Source organism: Monodelphis domestica, chromosome 6 (assembly GCF_027887165.1).
Source record: "Monodelphis domestica isolate mMonDom1 chromosome 6, mMonDom1.pri, whole genome shotgun sequence".
NCBI classification, from domain to species: domain Eukaryota; kingdom Metazoa; phylum Chordata; class Mammalia; order Didelphimorphia; family Didelphidae; genus Monodelphis; species Monodelphis domestica.
In genome coordinates this window covers 243,868,009-243,890,578 of record NC_077232.1, presented here as the reverse complement: position 1 = coordinate 243,890,578, position 22,570 = coordinate 243,868,009, and the positions used below count along the sequence as shown (strand labels likewise).

General features: G+C 33.6%; 1 protein-coding gene across 1 annotated transcript in view; it reads right to left on the bottom strand.

Annotated features, from left to right (window-relative positions):
- Positions 1-22,570, bottom strand: part of NDST4 (N-deacetylase and N-sulfotransferase 4) — a 422,643-nt gene that overhangs the window by 198,910 nt on the left and 201,163 nt on the right. Inside the window, exon 4 of the mRNA XM_001362590.4 lies at positions 16,122-16,276. Within this exon, the coding sequence (XP_001362627.2) occupies positions 16,122-16,276 (155 nt within the window). The remainder of the gene's footprint in view (positions 1-16,121; positions 16,277-22,570) is intronic.

Genomic DNA, 22,570 nt, shown 5'->3' with positions numbered 1-22,570 from the left:
CAAAGGCAGAATTTGTATGTGGATCTTCCTGACTCCAAGTCCAACGTTTTGACTATTTTATAGCCTAGTTACTTCCCAGAGGTTTACAGCTGGAAATATATTCAATTTGCAGCTAAAAAGACCTTAAAATCATCTAGTTCACACCATCTTCACCTTCTCATTTTTTACAGTTAAAGAAACTGGAGCCAGTGGAAATGAAGTAACTTGCTCAAGGTCATTTTTATCCCATTCAATTCCAAAAAGCTGAATTTATATACAATTCAGAGGAGAGCTAATCAAGAGACTTAATAATGGAGAGGCTTACACTGCCCATACGAATGGATTAGAAACCTTTATGAAATGTCATCTATAAATAAAAGCTCCACATGTAGTAACAAAATTACTTAGGACTCATGTAGATGGGCTTTGAGTTTGCTGGTTGGCATGCCATAATCTACCCACTGTGAATTTATTACTTTCTCTCTTCCCAGGACCACTCATCATAGATTCTCTATAAGTGGTATTAACAATGCTCAAGCCCATAAGTATGTTCCATTTTCAAATCACCCAACATATTGTTCATTGCCTTCGCTTCCAGGAAAAGGCCATTGACAATTTATTCAGCAATTTAATAGATTATCCCCCAAATGTTTTTTCCCACCTCTTTTACATAAGAAATGCTAATATGTACCAGAAAAAATAAACAGCTTTCCAGGATCTCTCTGAATTACAGATATAATACTTTGATATATTAACAAGGGCTGACCCACAAGCCACATAAAGGATATCATGTGTTTAGGGATTTTTTAAAATGGAAAATGCTTTCCCTGTTAAAAAAGGAAAATATTAGAGAATTTTTAAGGGACATTAGTGACTACTGAGTCAAACCCTCTCATTTTATGGATGAGGGAACTGGAATCTAAAAAATGACTTGCCCAAGGACAAGTAGCTACTGTTTGAGGGGGACTGGGAGTCAGCTCTTCCTGACTTCAAGTCTATTGCTGCCTTTCCAAGTTGGTAAACTGTAAGTTGGTGCCCCTTGTATTTCCACCTCCCCAGGTGGCAAGTGGCTAGTTTGTTTACAACCAGGAATGAATATTCCTCTGAGCTGTTTCATTCTTTTTTTCATCACAGCCAGGAGGCCAGGTCATCCAATGTTGAAGTCATAATAATGCCCAAATTGCTGTGTTATAGTATCATTACACAGTACCAGATGGGGGAGCAGAATTAAATGTTTTATATGGCAATTTTTTTCCCTTTTTAAGCCTAAAATGTATTTTTCCTGTAAAAATTTCTTTGCAGATATTATCATTAATGAAAAAGGTTTGTATTTCAGATATATGTGATGTAATGGGCCATAGCTTTACAAGAGTGATCATGAGAAATCAGTCTTTCATTTATATTACTCTTATTATAAGAAATATGCTCTATATTGAACCAAGTGATATTGCAATTATAATTCTGAAACACTATTTGTTTGTAAAGTTGTGAAATGATTCATATAATTGGTGTTACCAGTGTAAAACTTCAAAAAACTTTTTTTTTGTCATGGATTTTTTTTAAATTCATGAAGTCATATATTTTGTAGTAGAACATAAGATTTTTGTCACAAGTTGGACATGAGACACAATAAAGACATTATATCTTTTAGGTCCTTCAGAGGATTCTACCAGTATAAAGTAAAATTGTGCTGAACATCTTCCTTTTGTTGTTACTGATAACAAGAAACAACTTCTGAAAACAGAATTTGCCTAAAGCTGAGATTTTTTATGCAAAGTACTATATTTCAGATATTGTTGATCACATACCTCTATGAGTTAAAAACTCACTAATTTCCAATACATGTCTATTACATGTGCATTTATTTATTAATTACAAATACTACTGTGCTAATACATTCATAGTATACATTTACATTAACAAATGTAAAATTAATGCAATTAGCTACAAAATAAATATCATTAAAATGTAAAAATAATTATTAATGATACAACCTTGTTGTTTTTCCTTGAAATTTATAATACTGGTAATGAGAGAAATATGATAAATAATTTTTTATTAATCTAAGACTAAAGAGCAAGGAAGGAAGGAAGGGAGGAAGGGAGGAAGGGAGGAAGGAAGGAAGGAAGGAAGGAAGGAAGGAAGGAAGGAAGGAAGGAAGGAAGGAAGGAAGGAAGGAGGAGAAGCTAATAGAACACAGTTTTCATGTGCTCTGGATATTCTAAAAGACTCAAAGACATTTCACAAGATTCCTTACTGCACCAACTTCCACTAAAGAAAAACATTTAGCTGATTTGCAGGATGACAAAAGCAAAAACAAAAACAAAATAAACAAAATGAAACAAAAAATAAACAACTTTTTCTCTATCACTACTCAGCAGTGATATAATAATCAGTCCTAGTCATCCTCAAAATACAGCTCAGCTATCTTCTCCTACATGAAAAATTTCCTCATCTCCCCTGCTGGAGTTTCATGTTTTATGACACTTTTGTTCTAAAGTTTTTCCTAAAGTATAAGTTGAAAATCCCATAGAGTCATAATTACCCTGAAAATCCTCTAAATACCTTACTTTGAATTACTTTTCATTAGAAGGATGTACCTCTTCAGCAGGAGATTTGAACAGTTCATTGAGGCTAAGAGGCTCTTCTCACAATGTGTTGCCATCTACAGGCACACATTTATGGTTCATGTCTTCTAGACATAAATTTAATGCTTCTTCAGTACTCACTAATGCCTTCACCACATTTAATTATCTAGAAATGTCATTACTTTCTCATTTGGGTGGAACACACCTGAAAGGGAAAATTCCTCCTGCATAACCTAGTGGCTACACTGGACAGTTTGAAGAGCTGAAGGGGAATTTAAAGTATAGGGAAGACTTTCTTTTAAACTGCTGACAATTAAAAAATAACAGGTTCCCAGTAATTATGTCCTTGCTCCAAGGAAAGAAGTCACAGTCTCGCTTTCTCTCTAAAAGGAAGAATCAACCCACCAGAGTCCATGATGAATTTTTCTCCTCATTACAACAGCTCCAGTGAAAGATGTAGTCATAAGAAGCATCCAAAAGATATCTCTATTTTCAAGAGGATACTGTGAAATCCTCTCCTGTGGAGGTGAAACCACACCTACAATTATTGCTGGCAGAGAAATTAATGATAATGAAAAGTTAAGAATTTAGGAGAATTTAAAGGGTTGGGTGAAATTTTGGGACATGAATTCCTATTCCTAGCAACTTCAACTTAATCTTGGTTCTGGAGTGGAGGACTCTCTAGAATGAAGAAGAGAACAGCCAAGACACTAGGAGGACATCAACCTACACCATGTGTCCTACTTAAAATACTCCAAAATCCCTTGATGTTGTCATTTTTCCTGCAATTATATCTGGTCTTTTAGGAGTTTGTCATCCATTCTGCTACTACTTCCTAAGAACCAGGGAACCTTCCATACCTGCTGCAGATTAATCCTCATTTATCTAGGGATTATTTCACTTTTCTATTTTTATCCCCAGCACTTGGCATTGTTTATGGTACACAGTAAGAATTTAATAATTAAATGCTTTTTATTCATTCTAAAGTCAACTAAGTTAAATGCATGTGTAAAACTTGCCACCAAGCAGTTTATCCTGTTTGTCTTATATCTGTAATATTTTCTCTCATCAACTTTGTCTACTGACTTCTCTGACTTTTTTTGAGCCCCAACAAAAATCTCTTTTAATGGAAGCCTTTCCCAACCTTTCTTAATTCTAAATGCTTTCCTCTCTGTTAATTTACTTTATCTCTGGTATTTTTATTTTCTAGGTTGTAGATAGCTTATTTTATATATATATAAATACTTATGATATATGTTATACATGTTTATTTGCATGTAGCCTTCTCAATTGAAATGTAAACTCCTCAAGGGCAGGAAATATCTTTTGCTTGGTTTGGTAACGCCAGTGCTTAACACAGTGTTTGGCACACAGTTGATTCCTGATAAATTTTTATTAATTTATTGATCATAGAAAAGGTGTTACACAAATGTCAGAATAAATTTGGTAAAAATAACAAGAAATCAGATTACAATGCATACAAACCATTGTGTTGATTTATTTGAACACTAGAAATGTGCCTTTTTGCTATGAGGGAAAAACAAAAACAATAATGAGTTTCAACATCTAATCAAGTAAATCTTATTTCCTACAAATATATTTAGATTTTCCTAGCTTTAAAAACCTTTGCCCGGCCAAGCTATTCACAGAAGCTATTGTCCTCTAGCTCTCCACATTTGCTGCTAATCTTATAGAAGAGTTGAGCTACATTTGCTGCTTACATTTCCTATCCATGTACTTACTACATACTTCCAATAACATGGCTTCTGACCTGATCTTTGTAATTAAATTGCATTTCTTAAATGCTAAATTTGATGGTTTGTTGTTAGACTTACCAAAGACCCTCTTCCTTTGCTCTTTCTTCAGCTTTTGATGTTATTAATTCCCTCCTTCTAGACACTATTTTCTCCTTTGGTTTCTCATTCCTCTATCAGTCTTATTATTGCTTTCTGTCTCAGTCTTGGACTTTCCTCTCCTATGCTCCAAAAAGCTCACTTATCACCCATAAACAAATGACCCCCAAATGTATTCATACAGTTTTATTCTCACTGGAGCACTTTGTCTCAGACTATGACATTTCCTATATGCATCATCTGCAACACAAATTCAATATGTCTAAAATGATCTCATCATCTCACCCCTTGAGCCCATCTCTATTCTAAACTTGATCTTCAGTGCAAAAGTATGAATTTATTCATTACACATATTCATGAATGAAATCATGTTCTTACCCCTACATAGCAAGGAAGTCAAATCATAAAGGGTAGCTTGCCATGATGATCAACAAACAAGAAAATGTAGGGAAAGACAAAATAGGCCTTTAAAATAGAATCATTTGGAGAGTACCAGTACTGTAGAGAAATAAAAAAAGTATCCCCACTTGAAGACAAGAAAAATATTCTTGGCCTAGAGAAGAAGCAGGAACATAGAGATAAACTCTTTACATAGAAAATAGTTTGAATGTCACAGAGAAAATTGTCTTAGAGAGGAGGTCATGCTCTGGTTAACAATTGTCTACTTATTGACTGTCAGATAAAAAAAAAATTCTTCTTGATCTTAAAGAGGAAGCCATATTCCTAAATTTAAGAATCTGAACAATCATCAAGAAAAGTTACTTTACCTAGAGAGGAAATAATTCTCTAGAGAACCCCTGACTTGATTGTTAGAATACAGAAAAAATACCATTTGTTCTAGAGAAGAAAGAAAATCATAGAATCTAACTTCCTGAACCCCTTTTCTTATATTCTCTAGAGGTTCATAAAGAAAATGGTCCTTATTTTAGGGGAGAAGAAATAGCATAGAAAAAACAATATTTATGTAAAAAAAATCAAATCTACAAGAGTATAGAGAAAATTATCCTTGGCCTAAAAAAGAAGTTATATTACAGAAAAATGTTCTTGATTGCATGCTTAAAAGACTAAGGACAAATTGCCTCTTGGTCTGAGGAAGCCAAATTTTTATAGAATAAAGGTATGATTACTGGCCTAAAAAAGAAGTAAATGACTAGTAACAGACTTCTATAAAAGTAGTAGTCATTAACTCATAGATGAAATGCCCTTTGTTTGTTGTAGAGAAGAAACAAGAAATCCTAGAGAAAAGGATCCTCTATATGGATAGGTTGACTAGAAGACCATGGAGATATCGTTCCTTAAGAACAGAGAATAAGTTAAACCATAAAGAATATCCAACTCAAAAAGAATATTGAGGTGAAAATATCCCCCTCTTTAGAAAAGAAGGCAAACCTTTGGGGATAATATTCCACAAAGATAGAACAAGAAGCTTTTGAGAAAATGTCCTTTGAATGAGAAAGTCAATCACATGACAGCTAACATTTATGACCACAGGTCTAGAAGACTATAGAAAAAAAATGTCCCTTTGTCAAAATAAGGACTTTGAATGAAGTGACTGAGTTCTTGACTCTGGTTCTCTATGCAGGAGAGAGAGAGAGAGAGAGAGAGAGAGAGAGAGAGAGAGAGAGAGAGAGAGAGAGAGAGAGAGAGAGAGAGAGAGAGAGAGAGAGAGAGAGAGAGAGAGAGAGAGAGATAATGAGCACTGTCTTTCCTCCCTCTTTTTCCCAGTCATGTTCTGTGCCCTAACCCCATCTCTTTTCTCTTTTATGGGCCAGCATTACCTTCTTCCATGCCCCTTGAAAGCTGAGTGTCTCTTTTCCACCTCCTTATTGGGGTAGTTGTTATCAGCTATGCCACAAATGGCAGGACCCATTCCTAGCTTCTTTCAACTTTATTAAGTGATCATTTTAAGTCTCAGACCACTTAAATGCTTCTTAAAATGCCAGACTTCCAAGCCCTGACTCATTTATGTATTCACAGGATCATTGTACCCTTTAGTAATGAGTTTTGGAACAGGCTTGGGGTCAAGAAAATCTGCTTCAATCAATTAATCAATCAATCAAAAAAAATTCTTACTAAGCACCTGGACTCTAGGCTCTTAAAGGTGAAATTTTTATCTTATTTTGTCACATTCAGGGGTCATAATGCCACTGCTGATAATTTCTAAGCTATCCTGGTTATACTCTGGCTATCTCTTCATAATTGATCTTGCACTCCTGCTCTAGTAATCCAGGTTCTTATTGATGAATATCTTTCTATTTGCCCTGATCCAGGTCTCTCACAAGACTAATTTCTGGCTATAACACTAGATCCCTTTATTTGTTGTCTTCTCTTATTAGAATTTAAGTTCTTTGAAAACAAAGATTCTCATTTATTTGTTTTTGATCTCCACATATTTAATGCCAAATAAATATGTTTGAAACCATACCTTAGAGATATATCACATAATAGAAAAAATGAGCATTGGCATTTGAATAAGGTGAAATTTGTTCAAATCTCATCTCCAACATTTGTTAGTTAGTTCTATGACTGCAGGCAAAGCATTTAATCTTCCTTTATGAGTCTCAGTACTCTTATCTCAAAAAAAAAAAAAGAGGAAGATAATACTTTAAAGTTTGATGTGAAATTTAAAGTAAATAATTTGCACAAAATGCCTTCCAAGATTTAAATTTTTATATAAATATCAATTGTAGTTATGTTTTAATAATTTTTTTCAAAAAAGAGTTGAGATGATGGCCATTTTCTCATATTTAAAAAAGTTTCCTATTATTTAAAGATCACCTCAGTGTTCACAGGCAATTCTCTAACACTTTTAATTTATAAATGAATTTCAGCTCAGCATTGGTGGAAATACTTTTTGCACTTGTGCCTTACATAAATAAAAACTCAGATCCAGACCCTCTTTACAACCAAAAATAAAAGAAAGTTAAACAACTCAACAAGACAAAAATGAACCCCTCCAACTATTTTCTACTCTGTATTCTAAAAATTCCAATTAAAAACAAAAAATCCAATCTTTTAATTAGCTAAATAGTTCACCTCTTCAGATATTTCATCTCTTCATTTCTTGTGTATATTATATTATAATTTCACCAGTGCAGATTACAATGAGAAACTTACCTCTCAGTATTTCTAGGCTATTCATTCCTTTACCATGATGCTTTGCTTTTATTACTAAGTATTGGTAGTTAAGTTTCCTCTATGATTCGAGTCTTTTACCTTAGTTGTTTCTTATTACATTTTCTGAAAATGGGGACAATATAAACATATATTTTTTAAAAACCTATTGCATCTATTATATTTATTTGAAAAAATCTCTCATTCTTAGGGCATAGCTGCCTTCTAGTTTTCAAGAGCAAAATTACAAAAGCCAATGTTTTTATTTCTGGTATCTTTCACTTTAAGTTAGTCATGAATAACACACCAGTCTGCTCAATAAAACATCAAGCAAAAGCTCCTATCATTTTTGAGGAGGAAATCAGCCCTTTCCAAATGTAGCCATTGATCTTCATTGCTTCAGGATATTATACATTCTGCAACTCTTAATGGATTGAAAGGCACCAGCCTCTTGGAAACTCTAATGAGTCTAGATGTAAAACTTTAAACAACAAAACACTGTTTCTTACTTCTTTCTTGGCAAGTCTAGTGTAGAGTAAGAATAAATTATTTAGCTCTATTCATGCTTCAGGCATTTTCCTCTCCTTCACTGAAGAGGGGACTAGGTTAAAATGATAAAGTTCTCATTGACTTTGTTCATCATAAGCTCTTCTTATTAGGGCTCCAAGCCTCTCTGTTTTTTCTTTGTCTTCTGTCATCTTAAAGATATTGCTTCCATGTAGTAGCAAGGAAGAAAACTGGCATCTGATCCCTGTGATTTGCTGAGGGAAAGAGACAAAAAATATCTCTTTTCTTTTTTGGTCTTTGTATCAAATGCAATACTAAGGAAGTATCATACCTTGCCAATCAGGTTTGTTATATGACCAACCCCACCTTCACCCTATACTTATGAGTGAAATAGTTTTAAAAAGCAGGGACTAGACTTTAAAAACCAGCCATCTGGCTTTTGCTCTATTAGGGGCATTACATGGTAACACAAGTTTGAAAGCAAAGCCTTTTTGATGGCAAAAATATGCTTTCTCTCACTTAAAAATAAAAACAATTTTCTAAGTTTCTCTTCAGGCTGTTTCAGGAACTCTAACGTAATTCATGGGACTTGTCACTCGCATTGGAATAACCACAATTCTTGTGACCCTTTGACATTCTGCCATCCATAGCCACAAGGAGAAGAGATGGAGAGATATTTAGATTCTAGTACAATTAAGCAGAACTGGAACGAGCTGAATACACAACCCTAAAATGGTAGATCTGTGTCAAGTCAGAGGGAGTGGATTTCCATAAGACTGCTTTTGACCCTCTCCCTTACAAAGTTTTTATTAATGACTTAAAAGCATAGGTAAAATGCTTAAATTTGCCACTAGTAGGGAACTGGAAAGAATAATGTATATGTTTTAGGTAACAGATCTGAGCTCATAATTAATAGATTGGAATCATATACAAATTAAGAAGATAAAATCGGTTACGAATCATATGTAAAAACACAGGAAGAGAAAGTTGTGTCTACACAATAGTTGTTAGGAAAAATAAAAGATCTGTGGGTTTCAGCAACCTCTATATGAGACAATATTGGGATATATAAGACCCAAAACATAGTAAAATGATAATTATAACAGTGAGCATTTTTATAATGCATTGAATTGCTAAGTGTTTTACTTTCATTGTCTCATTTCATCCATCCTTATAAGGAATCCTGTGAGGTAAATGTGAGTGATTATTATTCCCAATTTGCAAATTGGGAAACTGAGGTTAAGTGACTCAGGTCACATGTTTATATATCTGAGATAGGACTTGAACTCATTACTTTTTGATTTCAAGTTCAAAATTCTATCCACTATGCCATTGGAAAATCTATGATAATAGAAGGACATGGTTTAAAATGATACTGGTGTTAGCCCCGTTGTACTCTTCCTTGGTTAGCATGCTTTAATCATAGTGTTCACTTCTGGCTATTATATTTTTGGAAGGATAGTGCAAATCTTGAGTGTGTTCCATAAAAGAAACAAGGCTATCAAGGACACTTGAAACTATGCCATATGGGAATCTATTCATGGAAATGGCCATGTTTATCCTGGTAAAAAGACTAATTAGAATCATTAAAGATGATCTCACATAGAAGGGTTATTTTGAAAGATTCTATTTTTCTCTAAATTGCTGGGGACAATGAGGGGGAATTAATAAGAAGCACGTTTTTAGAGCAAGCAGAAGTGACCAGTTATAACAAATGGACACTGTTCCTAGCCCACAGTAGGAGAAAGAGATAGAGATGAATTATATTTGGAGAATTTTGTAGTATTTTAATTGATCTTAAATTGGTTTAATTAAAGGTCTTCTTTTTAATACCAATGTTCTTCCAGGGATGCAAAATTACCTTTACAGAAGATTTTAAGTAGTTTCTAAAAATACTTGAAGAGTAACAAAAAGGCAAATGGTACTGATAAGCAGGAGGTGGCAGGTTAGCAATTTTAATTTTGGTGTAAGTAGTGATACAAAATACAAAAACACATTATTGAGAACATGCATCTCAAACAAACAAGATGGGATGGACACATAACTTCTGAGATCACAAATGAACAGCCTGAATGTTATATTGGTCCCTCTATTGTATAGGGTCCCTCAAGGAGGTCATCTAGCATGTTGTAAGGAAGGAGATGGAAAAAGAGAAGAAAAGAAAGACAGAAACAGAGAAACAGAGACAGAGAGACAGAGACATACACAGAAACAAAGAACATTCATTAAGTGTTTATTAAGTGCCACGCATTGTGCTCTGAGAATAAAACTGTGAGACATCTGTAAGAAAAGTTAGCAACATATTTCAGATAAGAGGGTGCAGAAGGGCTAGAAAATTGCACTGATCTTAAAAATAACCCTATGGCTAAAATTATGTCCCCAACAAAGAACTACCAACTTGAATTTATAAATTTACAATAATATTTGGAATGATCATGCAGTATTCAAGCTAGAAAGGATTGGGAAATCATTTAAACTTAATTTATGAATGTGCAAGATAATGTGAAGAAAAGAGGCAGTTGAAAGAGCACCTAAACTGGAATTCTGGTTCTGCCTTTTTGCTGTTTGCACATTAAGCTATCAAGCATAACTATTTATATATTTACTCTCTTTGAGCCTCAGTTTCCTCATCTGTAAAATGAAATACTTGTACTGGATGGCCTCTTAGGTCTTTATCCAATCTAAATCTCTGGCATCATTTAGTGTTATGGCACTTATTTTATAAATAAAGAAACCAGAGCACTGAACTCTGGTGACTTGCCCAAGGTTATAATTAATTATTGGCAGGACCAGAATTAGAACCTGCACCTCCTGACCTCTAGAGCAATACATCCAATTATCCCTTATGGTCCCTAATTTGTTTTTAATACTCATATTTTTAAAATTGCATGAGTAAAGGGAGTTAATTATTTAATAAGGAAGAAATATTTCCTCATCATACTCCTAATGCTATATTTTTCTCTCTTATTGAGTAAAATATTCCTCAAAATTTTTATTCTTGCAGACTACAAGATGAATGAAACAATGCAATTATACTGTGCATAACTGACTTAACTGTAGTAATATTTTGACAATGAATTACATGATAGGATCCTTTCAAAAGAAAATATTTATAGACTTCAGTTTGGTTCTTTATCATGCTGACTAACCAAGTGTAATTATTCTGGATGGACTCTAAATAGCTTTTGACATTATATTAGAAAGCAATTATATCCAAGTCCTTTCCAAAGGTTAAGTCATACTGTTTGAAGAGGTAATAACACAAACAGGTGAACTCAGCCATCATTAGGTATCAACTAAGTGCCCTTAGAGTAGGTTTAAAATGAACAAAGCTGTGAAGATGAGTCAAATGACTATCATTTATCTTGAAGGTAACTTTTCTGGATGAATAGAGGTCAAGTTGAGGAAATTTCTAGCTAAAAGAGAAATAGAAGCTTTAATTTACAATATATACCTCATACTGGCTGATATAAGTGTTTTCTGTACTGTCCTTCAGCGATGAAAAATTCAACCAACACTACTGAAAAGATGAGCTGAGAGATTTCTAAGGAATGGGTTTGCCCCCAATATCACAGTAAAAAATGCAAATGCAAAAATACATGAAATTCACCAATGACAATAAGAAAATAAATGATGGGTAAATGGTATATGAAAAGCCCCTCAACAAGAATGTCAGGGAAGTAGCTCTGCTCTCTGACCTTCTTCATTTTCCCTGAGTTCTCTTACCTCCCCCCCAAAAAATCTTTGGGTAAGCCTGGGGCAAATTTATCACAGTCATGGGTAATTTTTAAAGGCCTGCAGGGTGTTGGAGGTTTGTGAAATTTCCTAGAGGTATTAGGAACCTCAGGACTCTCAAGCTAGGTAGAAATCCATTCATTCCATTGACCTTGTTTCTATCTAGGATTCTTTATTTTTTGAATATTGGATCTCAGTGATCCATTATCTAACTGACAGGGACAGTTTTAGGTATATATTTGAAATGAACCCTTCTGCAATTTTCAAGGAAGAATTGTTCTAGAAGAGTGAATTTAGGTGCATAAATCCTGAGAAGATTGAAAGGGGTTAGGTGAGGAGGAATGAGGAGTCCAAAAGTCAGGAAACTAGAGGGAGTAAATTAGATATGCACTAATGATTAAAATTAATTAATACAGCATTAAAGGGAGTGACAACCAGGAGGAGTGAGAAAAAAAATGTTAAGAGATTCAAATGAAGGGTTCCTTCATCTCTCTCAGTAAGATGCCAACCCAGTTAAAAAATGGTAGAATGTGGAAAACAAAAACAATATTGTCAACTTCTTAGTCATATATATAGCACTTTAGAGTTTATAAAGTTCTTTACATCTATTATCCTATTTCACTTTCACAACACCCCTGGAAAGTGATCTAATTAAAGAACACAAGGAAGTAGAAACTATGTCAAGTCTTCTGAAGGGAAGAATTTGCAATTCACTATTTACAATATATCAAAACAAAGAGTGACTGATAAAGACAAGATAAAGACAAGAGATAACCAAGGAAGAGAAATGAAAAATTGGCAAAAATAAATCCATTTAGGTGGCCATCTGTTTTACAAAAAAAAAAGGAAACTGAGTCACTATCAATTGAAAACGGCGAAGATTTCATAAGAAATTCTATAAAATATGCTAAAATGTCAATGGGACAGCTAGGAATTTCAAAAATCATCCAGAAATTAAAATAATGATACAAATATCCAACAGATAAAGATATAAACAGAGCTCTTAAGAAATAAATCAACAAATCTAATCAGAGACAAGTGAATTTAGAACAAAGACAGAAATATCAACTTAAAAGTAGAGCCTTTAAAAAAGAAAAAAAAGAAATGGAAATCAAATGTAGAGATGGAAGAAAACAATGGAGCAACAGAAAAGAAGCAAAAAAACAGATTGAAAAATATTATTGGAGAGCAAGTTAAATATCCAAACACTTATTCAGGAAAGTAAACACAAAGACAAGAAATTGTCTGACTTTTGACATTTATCACCATTTCTTGGAAAAGTTCCTGCTACATACTAATTTCTTCAAATAGTGAGGCACTCATTAAATGGAAATGAGGGATATTCACCTCAAATTACTACAAAATACATAAAATATCTGAGGAGCACAAAACCATAATATGATACTCATAAATAAAATATAACTTATAAATGTAGTATTTATAAAATATAATTGCCAAGTAATATTAAACAAATAAAGGAGAACAAATAATTGGAGAAATACATACTATTTATAGTTTGGTCATGGCACATGATAAAATGCTGATGCTACATAAATTAATTTTCAGATTTTGTATTAAGTTGATACTTTAAAAACATCTAGAAAAATAGTAATAAAATTCATTTAAGAATACAGAAGGTTTAGATTTCTCAAAGAGTTTCATGAGTAAAAATACAAATGAAAGTAACATTCTATTAAGAGAACTCAAACTATAGGGTAGTAGCCATTACAATTCTGTTATTGTTTCAATTAAGTAATGAGTGAAACAGAGCAGATAAAAAGGATGAAAACAAAAGGTCTTTGGAGACTAATAAACCATATTTCATTTATTTATTTATTCATTCATTTATTTGTTTAAAATCCTTATCTTCCATCTTGGAATCAATACTGTGTATTGTTACCAAGGTAGAAGAGCAGTAAGAGCTGGGCAATGGGGGTTAAGTGACTTGCCCAGGGTCACACAGCTGAGAAGTGTCTGAGGTCAGATTTGAATGTAGGACCTCCTGTCCCTGGGCCTGATTCTCAATCCACTGAGTTACCCAGTTGCCCCCCCCCCCCGCCCATATTTCCTTTATGACAGAGACTATTTAGAATTAAATATTCTGCATATTATTGAAACTACTTCCTTTGTTATATATATTTGCTTAATTTATTTTTACATGGGAAGATGTAATATGGAGAATAGTTGTAAAATAATTGATAAAAAGAAAAAAGGCACCATTAAACATTTTAAAGTAAAAAAGGCACTCATTCATGGCTATATATTCTGCTTATACTCCAACTATGCTGAAAGAATACATGATAGAAAATTGTATTCCATCTGTAAAATTATGACTTCCCCAGCATCTTGGAATGCTTCCTTTTAGGTCTGAGTGTGAAAACATCTAGGGAATGCCTATAGTGTCATGAAGTAAAATTACAGTAACTAGTAACACCACAATTTAACAAATTTCCCAAGATTTTATCACAATTATCACTGATTTATGTTAGTATTTTATAGGTATTTATCTTTAAATTAGGTTATTTTCAATTACTTACAAACTTTAATATTTTAGATAATCAAATTATTTTTCATTAAAATATGTTACAGAATATTTATATGATATGGTTCCATGTGAACCACAAAGTACTCCTCTTTATGCTAAGCAATTACTAATCAGCACAAAAATCTATATATGCTTTATAGAAACACATGTAAACAAATCTTGAGTTAAATCTCTAACGTGAAAAAAATTAAATTTGGATAATCATGCTTTAATATATGCACTTTGAAAATTCAGATATCCCATATGTATGAGTGTTTAAAGTATGTAGCCTGGTTACAATGGAAGTTCCTTGAGAAAAGGGATCATTTTGCTTTTGTTTTTTCATTCCTGGCATCTGGGACAGAACCCAGAACATGGTATAGTACTTAATAATGCTTGCTGACCAGTTCTTTCAGAGTAGAAGAAAAATGATGAATATAAAGAAAGTGTCTCTGTAAACAGAGTTATATGTAGATATCAATGGCCCATGCTTGTATCAGGTATAATCCTGGGTGTGGGGAAGTATCAGTCACCAAGATTAATAGAAACAATAATATCTTTAGTATCATACTATCTGTTTAAGAGAAGAAATATGCCACTACATATGTCTACATTGTTTTTTGTGGTGAGCTATTTTTAAGTAACAGATCTTTCAACAATTCAAATTCAAGGGAAAGGATCCCATGTTTTAATTTTAGTGACTTGGTGATATCCATTACAATTTTCTTAGAAAGCTTGTTGATCAGCATGCATATAAACTACTGACATATATGTTGTTCGGTCATTCAGTCATGCCCAACTCTTCATGAATCCATGGATCATGGTTATCCATGTTTGTTTGTTTGTTTTGGGCAAGGATACTGCAATAGTTTGCTATTTCATTTTTCAGCAAATCCAGTGGGTCCTTTTGTCAGGCAATCAGAAGTTAAGTGACTTGTCCAGCAAGGTCACATAGCTAAGAAGTATCTGAGATTATATTTGAACCCAGGTTTTCCTGACTCCATCTACTGAGCCTAGAAACCTTATAGGTATACAGAGATAAAGTCCTTTGCCCAAGATCATGTGGCTAGAAGTATCTGGGTATGGATTTTAATTTAGATCTTCCTGACTCCAAGCCCAGTGCTCTTAATTGCTGAACCACATCTTCCTCTATATCATAAATAGGCAATGGGAAAAAGTAGCAGTAGAGCCTCCAGAAGGGGCCGTGGGTCAGAAAGTGGTTGCTAGTTTCTTGCAGTGACCCAGTCCAATATCAGAATTTGCTTCTGATGTACCCTCTATTTCTTGGTTGCTAGAGGACCTTAGGGCAGTGAAGTGGCTCAATGGATGGAGCACTTGGTCTAAAGTCTGGAATCCTCATCTTTCTGAGTTCATGTCTGGCCTCAGATACTTGCTATATGTATGATCCTGGGCAGCCCTATTTGCCTCAGCTTCTTCACCTGTAAAATGAGTTTGACCTTTAATATGAGCTGGAGAAGGAAGTGGCAAAATCATTCCAGTATCTTTGCCAAAAAAAACCCCAAATGGGTTCATGAAGTGTCAGTCATGACTGAAAATGATTCAATGATGGGACCCTATCAGAATTTATTTCTGATTATTTGGATTTAATGGCTGATTCTGCTTATTATACAAATTAAGCAGAACTTTACTTTGGAAACAAAAATCTGGTACTTGACAAAGTTAACCCTAGTTTTAATATGGCTAATTTTGTCAAATATTATATTTTCTGCATGGCCCACAAATTTCAATTTTCTGAAGGTATTCCACCATATTGAGGTAGGTAATTGAAATCAAAATCACCATCCCATGGTAGGTACTCACTAGTGCAAACTCCTTGTTGAGGATCATCTGCTCCACCAGGGATGATTCATTGTGGAAGAGATGGGGCTGCATGTGACTCCACATGTGAGGAAACCACCAGAACTCATCCACAGACCCCAGCAAGAGGTCATCCCCTTCATCTTCCTCTTCTGTTCCTATGAAATAAGTGAAAACTGGCTTCAGGAACAGGCAGAAAACTAATAGCCTGCTCTGTATTCCCTGCTGTTGCTATAAGAGGAGATCCTGTTATTAGTTCTGTTTCAATCACAAGAGTGGAGTTTATATGCCAAGGAAGTCAAAGATAGAAGGAAAATTTCATGGTACACTAAAATATTCATAGCAGCATGCTTTTGAGTGAAAAAAAGATTTTTAAAAAGTATATACTCGATAGTCATCAACAAACTTTTGCACATAGATGTAAAAGAATATTAAATATGAAACTACCAACTCTACCTATCCTATACAACCTTTTTTGAAAAAAAGAAAAAAATATATTAAATTTAACATGGTTGTAACAACACTTTCTTCCTTTACTATGTCCTTTCTGAAAGAACATTCTTTTCTATGCATTTTAAAGACATTTCATTTATGTTCTTTTTGCATTACTATCAGCCCCCTGCTTGAATAGAAATCCTTTATTGTAACAAATGATAATGATTGAAGACAAATTTGTTGTATTGTTCTTGACTGAAAATCCACCTCATTATGTATGTACCTTCAGTCTATTACCATGACGCCAAGAAGTAGGAAGCATGCTTCATCATTAGTCTTTTGGAGTTGTGGAAATAGATCAGTTTTTAAATCTCTCAATGTTGGTCTTTATATTATCATATCAAAGTACAAATTGTTTTAATAATATTCATTTTGCTCTTCATAAATTCATTCTCATCTTCTCTTGTTTCTCTGAACCTGTCCTTTCATTATTTTTATGGCACAATAATATTCTACTGTATTTATATACATACAAAAGCCATTCCTAAACAAAGGTAAATGTTTATCTATTTCCCAAATGAATGACTTTTCCAGATCTGGGATGCTGCATAAAATGTGCATAGCAACACTCTTTGAGGTGGTTAATGAGAATTGCTTGAGAAAACTATAAAATGTGAAATTGCAGTAAGAAATCATGACTATGAGAATTTCAAAGAAATATTGGAGGATTTCTGTTCCTGACAGAGGATAATAACCAACAAGAAGACCATATCAGTCAATAAGGAACAATGATCACGATATAAACAGAAATGAATAGAGATTGGGTCAAGCATCCTGACCCTCATAGGAAAGCCTTCTCCTTGGCTATTGCATGGAGGGGTAAGAGAAGGGTCAGTGTGAATGTTGCCTAAAAGTGTGTAAGCATATGGTGCTCATGCTCTACAAAAAGATCACTAAAAGAAAATGCATTGAAGAGGAATCCATATGATGGTGAGAGCTCAGCTCCAAACTTTAGCCACATTCCTATCTCTCAGGTCATCCTGTCTACACAGCTGGCCATACAACTTCAGACTGTATGGGTGATGAATTTGATATTACTCACCTTAATGCTATCCTTTTTCATGTCTTGGATAACAGAGATTTGTACATAAAGTGTTTTGTAACCATAAAGTGCTATATACTTATAAAGAAAGGAAATGCAATTTTGAATGGCTGAAAAACCACTGGAGGTTCCTGAAAAAAAAATATGTCTTTCTTCATGGCATTAAAGGAGACTATGAATATACTAGTTTCATTAGTGTGCTATAATACATGTGTTGCCAGTTGTTACTATACTCATTTATCTTTCCTCCAAATCAGTCATAGTATTTTTGTTTTTTGTCCCAGAAATAAATGACCATGACATAAAGGCAAAGTGAAACAATAAAACATTTTAAATTAATAAGTACTTCTAAATTCAGGCTAGTGACTCAAAAACTATACATTAGGTACTTGAATTTTATTTGAATGGCCTTTGTAAATATTTCAATTATTTAAATTCAACTTAAATAGTATAACTTTCAGAATTATATTAATTATATTATATGAGAATTTATTATAACAATGACAATTTAACTGTGGCTTTGAACATCAAATTTTAGATTCTTTGATCAGAGAATCATAGATTTAGATCCAAAAGCCACTGAGTCTGATCCCATCATTTTATAGATGAGGAAACTGAGGTACAAAATGAAGCAGCGACTTGTCTAGAGTGATCTATCTGGTGTTTTTTTAGCATAACCAAGGTCTTCTTAATTTCATGCAGAAAGCCATTTTTAATTCATCCTGCCTTTAAAAATAAAGGTCTTGAAAAGTGGGAAGCCCAGAGACCCTTGAACACAGCTGATATTTGACTGGATTTGCATCTTGAGACACTTGTGTTTTCAAATGGGGAGTCATTGCTTAGCATTTTTCTTCCAGGCCACAAAGCAAAGGAACCTCAATTTGACTTTCTTGAACTACCCTACCCCTCCCCTGTTAACTCCATTAGAAAGAGTAAAAATATGTTTTTCTCTGCAAGCAAAGTTAACATAGTACCAAGACAGAAGGAGAACAGATGTTCTAAATGAAAAAAAAAAAAAGATTGCTTTAACATAGACTGATCTCTACTTATAAATACAATTGAAATATATTCTGAATCAACTGGATAGTAATCTCCATCCTTCTGTTGTCTGTTGGCTATTATCTAATAATCAACAGAATGCATTTCCAAGTATTAGCTTAATATGAAACTGGGATTAAGAATGTCATGTCAGTGCCGAATGGCTTTTAAATAAAACTGTGAATAAATATTAAACAATCTCCCTAAATTTCCCAGTTGATTATATTAGCTTCAAGCAAATCACTAGTGTTATAGGAAACAAAATTCAACAAATATGTATTATGCATGTACTATGTGCAGTTACTATACACCACATAGTTTATGTTCTTTAGAAGAGAAGTTCTTAACCTGAAGTCTATCAATTTTGTTATTGCTACTTAAATTTAATAATTATGTTTCAATATAGTTTCTTTGTAATTCTATTTTATTTAATGAGGATGGAGTCCTGAAAGATAGTCAAAGGCACCCAAAAAGGGTTAAAAGTTCCAATTCTAACATTTATATTCTATTTTAGGGACAAATTGAATACATTGTCCAATTAAAAAAAAAAAAAAACAAACAGTAAAGCCTGCATGGAAGACTTGGAGACCTTTAAGGAAATCCATGATCCTTGAGCTGAACTTGAAAGGGCTATAGGCTTCTGAATAATAAAGAAATGCAGAGGAGTGAGAACCCTTCAGGTCTTAAGGATGAATTGCAGGAATTCAAAGTCATGATTATTATTAAATGTTCAGTTTGGAAATAGAAATTAGTTCCATTGAGATGGAATGAGTGCTCAAAAGAGATTAATATGAAGGATAGAGATAGTAGCAAAACTGTGTGGTCCATAAGAAGGAGATAGAAGATTTCTTGTATTAGCCTTAAAGGAAGTACAATAAAAGGAACCACAAATGTGTGTGTGTGTGTGTGTGTGTGTGTGTGTGTGTGTGTGTGTGTGTGTGTGTGTGTGTGTTTCCTAAGGATTGGATGATTACTTTTAAGGCAGGTTTTAATAGAAAAATCCTTCATATATATGGCTTTAAACTGGATGGTCACTGAGGTATCTGGAACTGTGAAATCTAACTCCAAAGAGCCTCTGACTTTATGCTTCTAAAAATTGATTTTAACAGGAATGATTAAATTGGATTTAGAGGATTATTTTCGGAATGGATTAGTGAAAGGTTGGAAGAAGGAAGAAGCTAGTTCTAGAAAGCTATCAGAATAATCCAGATGAGAAATGATTAGTCATATAATCTATGTATTGGGCAAAGATCTGTGAAATAGTGATGCCAGTATGGTGTAAGGTTCTTGACAATCTAAGGAAAATCACTGATTTAGAGCTGAAAGGGATTATTTTTTTTTATCAACTCTCTAATTTAATATGGAGAAGCTGAGGCCTGAAGATAGTTTGTCTTTGATTTAAACTGAAGCAAAGGAATGAATATAATTAATTTGCTTCTTTCAGGACCTTATCACAGAAATATGCTTATGGATTTGTTAGTACTATTGTTGAGGTGATCAGGAAGTTTTCATGGTGAAGGTGTTATTTGATGTGATTGTTTAAAGGGAAGGATTCTGTGAGGCAGAGAAAAGGAAGGAGTGAGTTCCAGCTATGGGATAAAGTCAGTGAAAATGCACAGGGCTTGTAGATGGAGCATTATTTGTGAAGAACAGAGATAGTCAATTTGATTGTATTATATAGTGCCATTCTATTCTATGAATGAATAAATGCTTACAAGTGTGTTGATGATATTAATGCTACTTTAGAACTCAATAAAAAGAAAAAGCTGGAAAAGAGTATCTGCCAATAGATGAAGAATAAATGTTTGGTTTAAATAAAGCTTTGCATACTTATAGATGGCAGCTGAGTGGATAGAATACTAAAGGAGGAAGACCTGAGTTTAAATCTGCCCACAGACACTTTTTAGCTGTGCAACTCAGGACAAATCACTTAGCCTCATTTTCCTCATATTTTTAAAATATAGATACTAATATCATCTATATTGTATGGTTGCCCTGTGAATCAAATGGGTTAATAACTTTAAATTAATTATTACAGTGTCTGGCACAAATATGAATTTAATTAATATCTGTTAACCTTATGCTATGAAAAACATAAAGTCACTACCAAGTATATTTCTCAAGGATATCATGGATATGTAACACTGGATATAAATTTTTACTACTCTGACCTGATCACTATAAAAAGGCAGAGGAAGAGAATGAGGAAGAGCAGGAAATGTAAGAGGAAAAGGAAGAGGAAGGGTAAGGATAATAATGTTTCTAATTTGGTGTTTCTTACTCTAACTCGGTAGAGTGAGGAATAACGTAGAAGTCATTTTTAGAATATTTAGAATATTTGAATCAACAAAGGTCAGTGATTTCCACTATAATTTCCCAAATGCATTCTGAATATTCTACTCTGAGAAAATCTTTCATGTAATTCAAACTCTGTTTTCAGTGTTAGAAATGATGGAAGGCACACAACTTACACTTCACCAAGCATGAGGTCATCAGTTGACTTTGAAACCTTCTTCATAATTAGGCATAAACATTATCAATCACTGATGATGAAGTGTTATTAGAATTCTTGTATTAGGGTTTGGGTTAATCCAGAAGCATTTCTCATGAAGTTGGGACTCAGATGTTGACTTCCTAAATATCTGCTCATGTTTGAATTTGAATTTTTGGTACTTTTGTAGATCATAACTCAAGGATTCTTGATCCATATTTTTGTATAGAGAAGTGGCTTCATGAAACACATTCATCTAAGAATCATGGGTGGATTATAAAAGAATTAATTTTTTCTTTTGATTTACTAACTACATGAGACCATTGCATTGCCATTTGACTTATCATGTCTTGTTTCAATGAACTGACAGAATTTTAACATTAAAATATGATAATGCAGGACAAAATTTCTGGAGGTAAAAACAAGATGGCAGAGTAAAGGAAGCAGTCAGCTGAGCTCTCCCAACATTACCCTCCAAACAATTTTTTTATACTCTTACCTTCCATCTTAGAATCAACATACTATATTGATTCCAAGACAGAAGAATAGAAAGGGTTAGGTGATGGGGATTAAGTGACTTGCCCAGAATCACACAGGAGAGAAGTGTCTGAGATCACATTTGAATCCATAAACAAATAAAACATATATTTAAATTATTAAATGTGATAATGTGAAGAAAGAAAAAAAGTACTAACCACTAAGGACAGCCAGAAGAGCTACATGGAGGAGGTTGTCCCTGAGCTAAACTTCTAAGGAATACAAAGATTATGTCAAATGGAAATGAGGAAGGATTGTATTCTAGGTCTTGACAATGACTTGTGAGAGCACTATCCTCATGAAACTAGAATACTCAGTTCCATTAAAGCCAATATTAATTCAGGCTACAAAATATGATTTTTTTCAATTAATTCACAATTTTTCATTAAGGGGAACAAGCACTTTTTTGGGCACTGGGGTTACAAATATAATAAATAAATACATAGTCTAATGTAGTTTACTTTGTAACAAAAAAGACAATAAATGTACACATGTATAGATGGGAAAAATACAAGATAATTAAAAAGAGCACTAGCAATTCAACAATTCAGGAAAATGGGGTTTGATCCAAATTTTGAAGATAGGGATTCTATAATAATGTGAAGAAGGTAGCATAGACAGGAGGTGGAACAATTTTGTGAAGAAAAGACAGAATGTCAATTTGATTCTTTTTCTATTAACAAATTAAACTGTTAACACATAGTTATGAACTAGTTTTTTTAAATTCAAAATGTAGATTGCTTAACCATCTGTCCTTTCTCTCTCTCTCTGTCTCTCATTCTCTCTGTCTATCACTCTCTCTCTTTGTCTCTCTGTCTCTCTGTCTATCACTCTCTCTGTCTATTACTC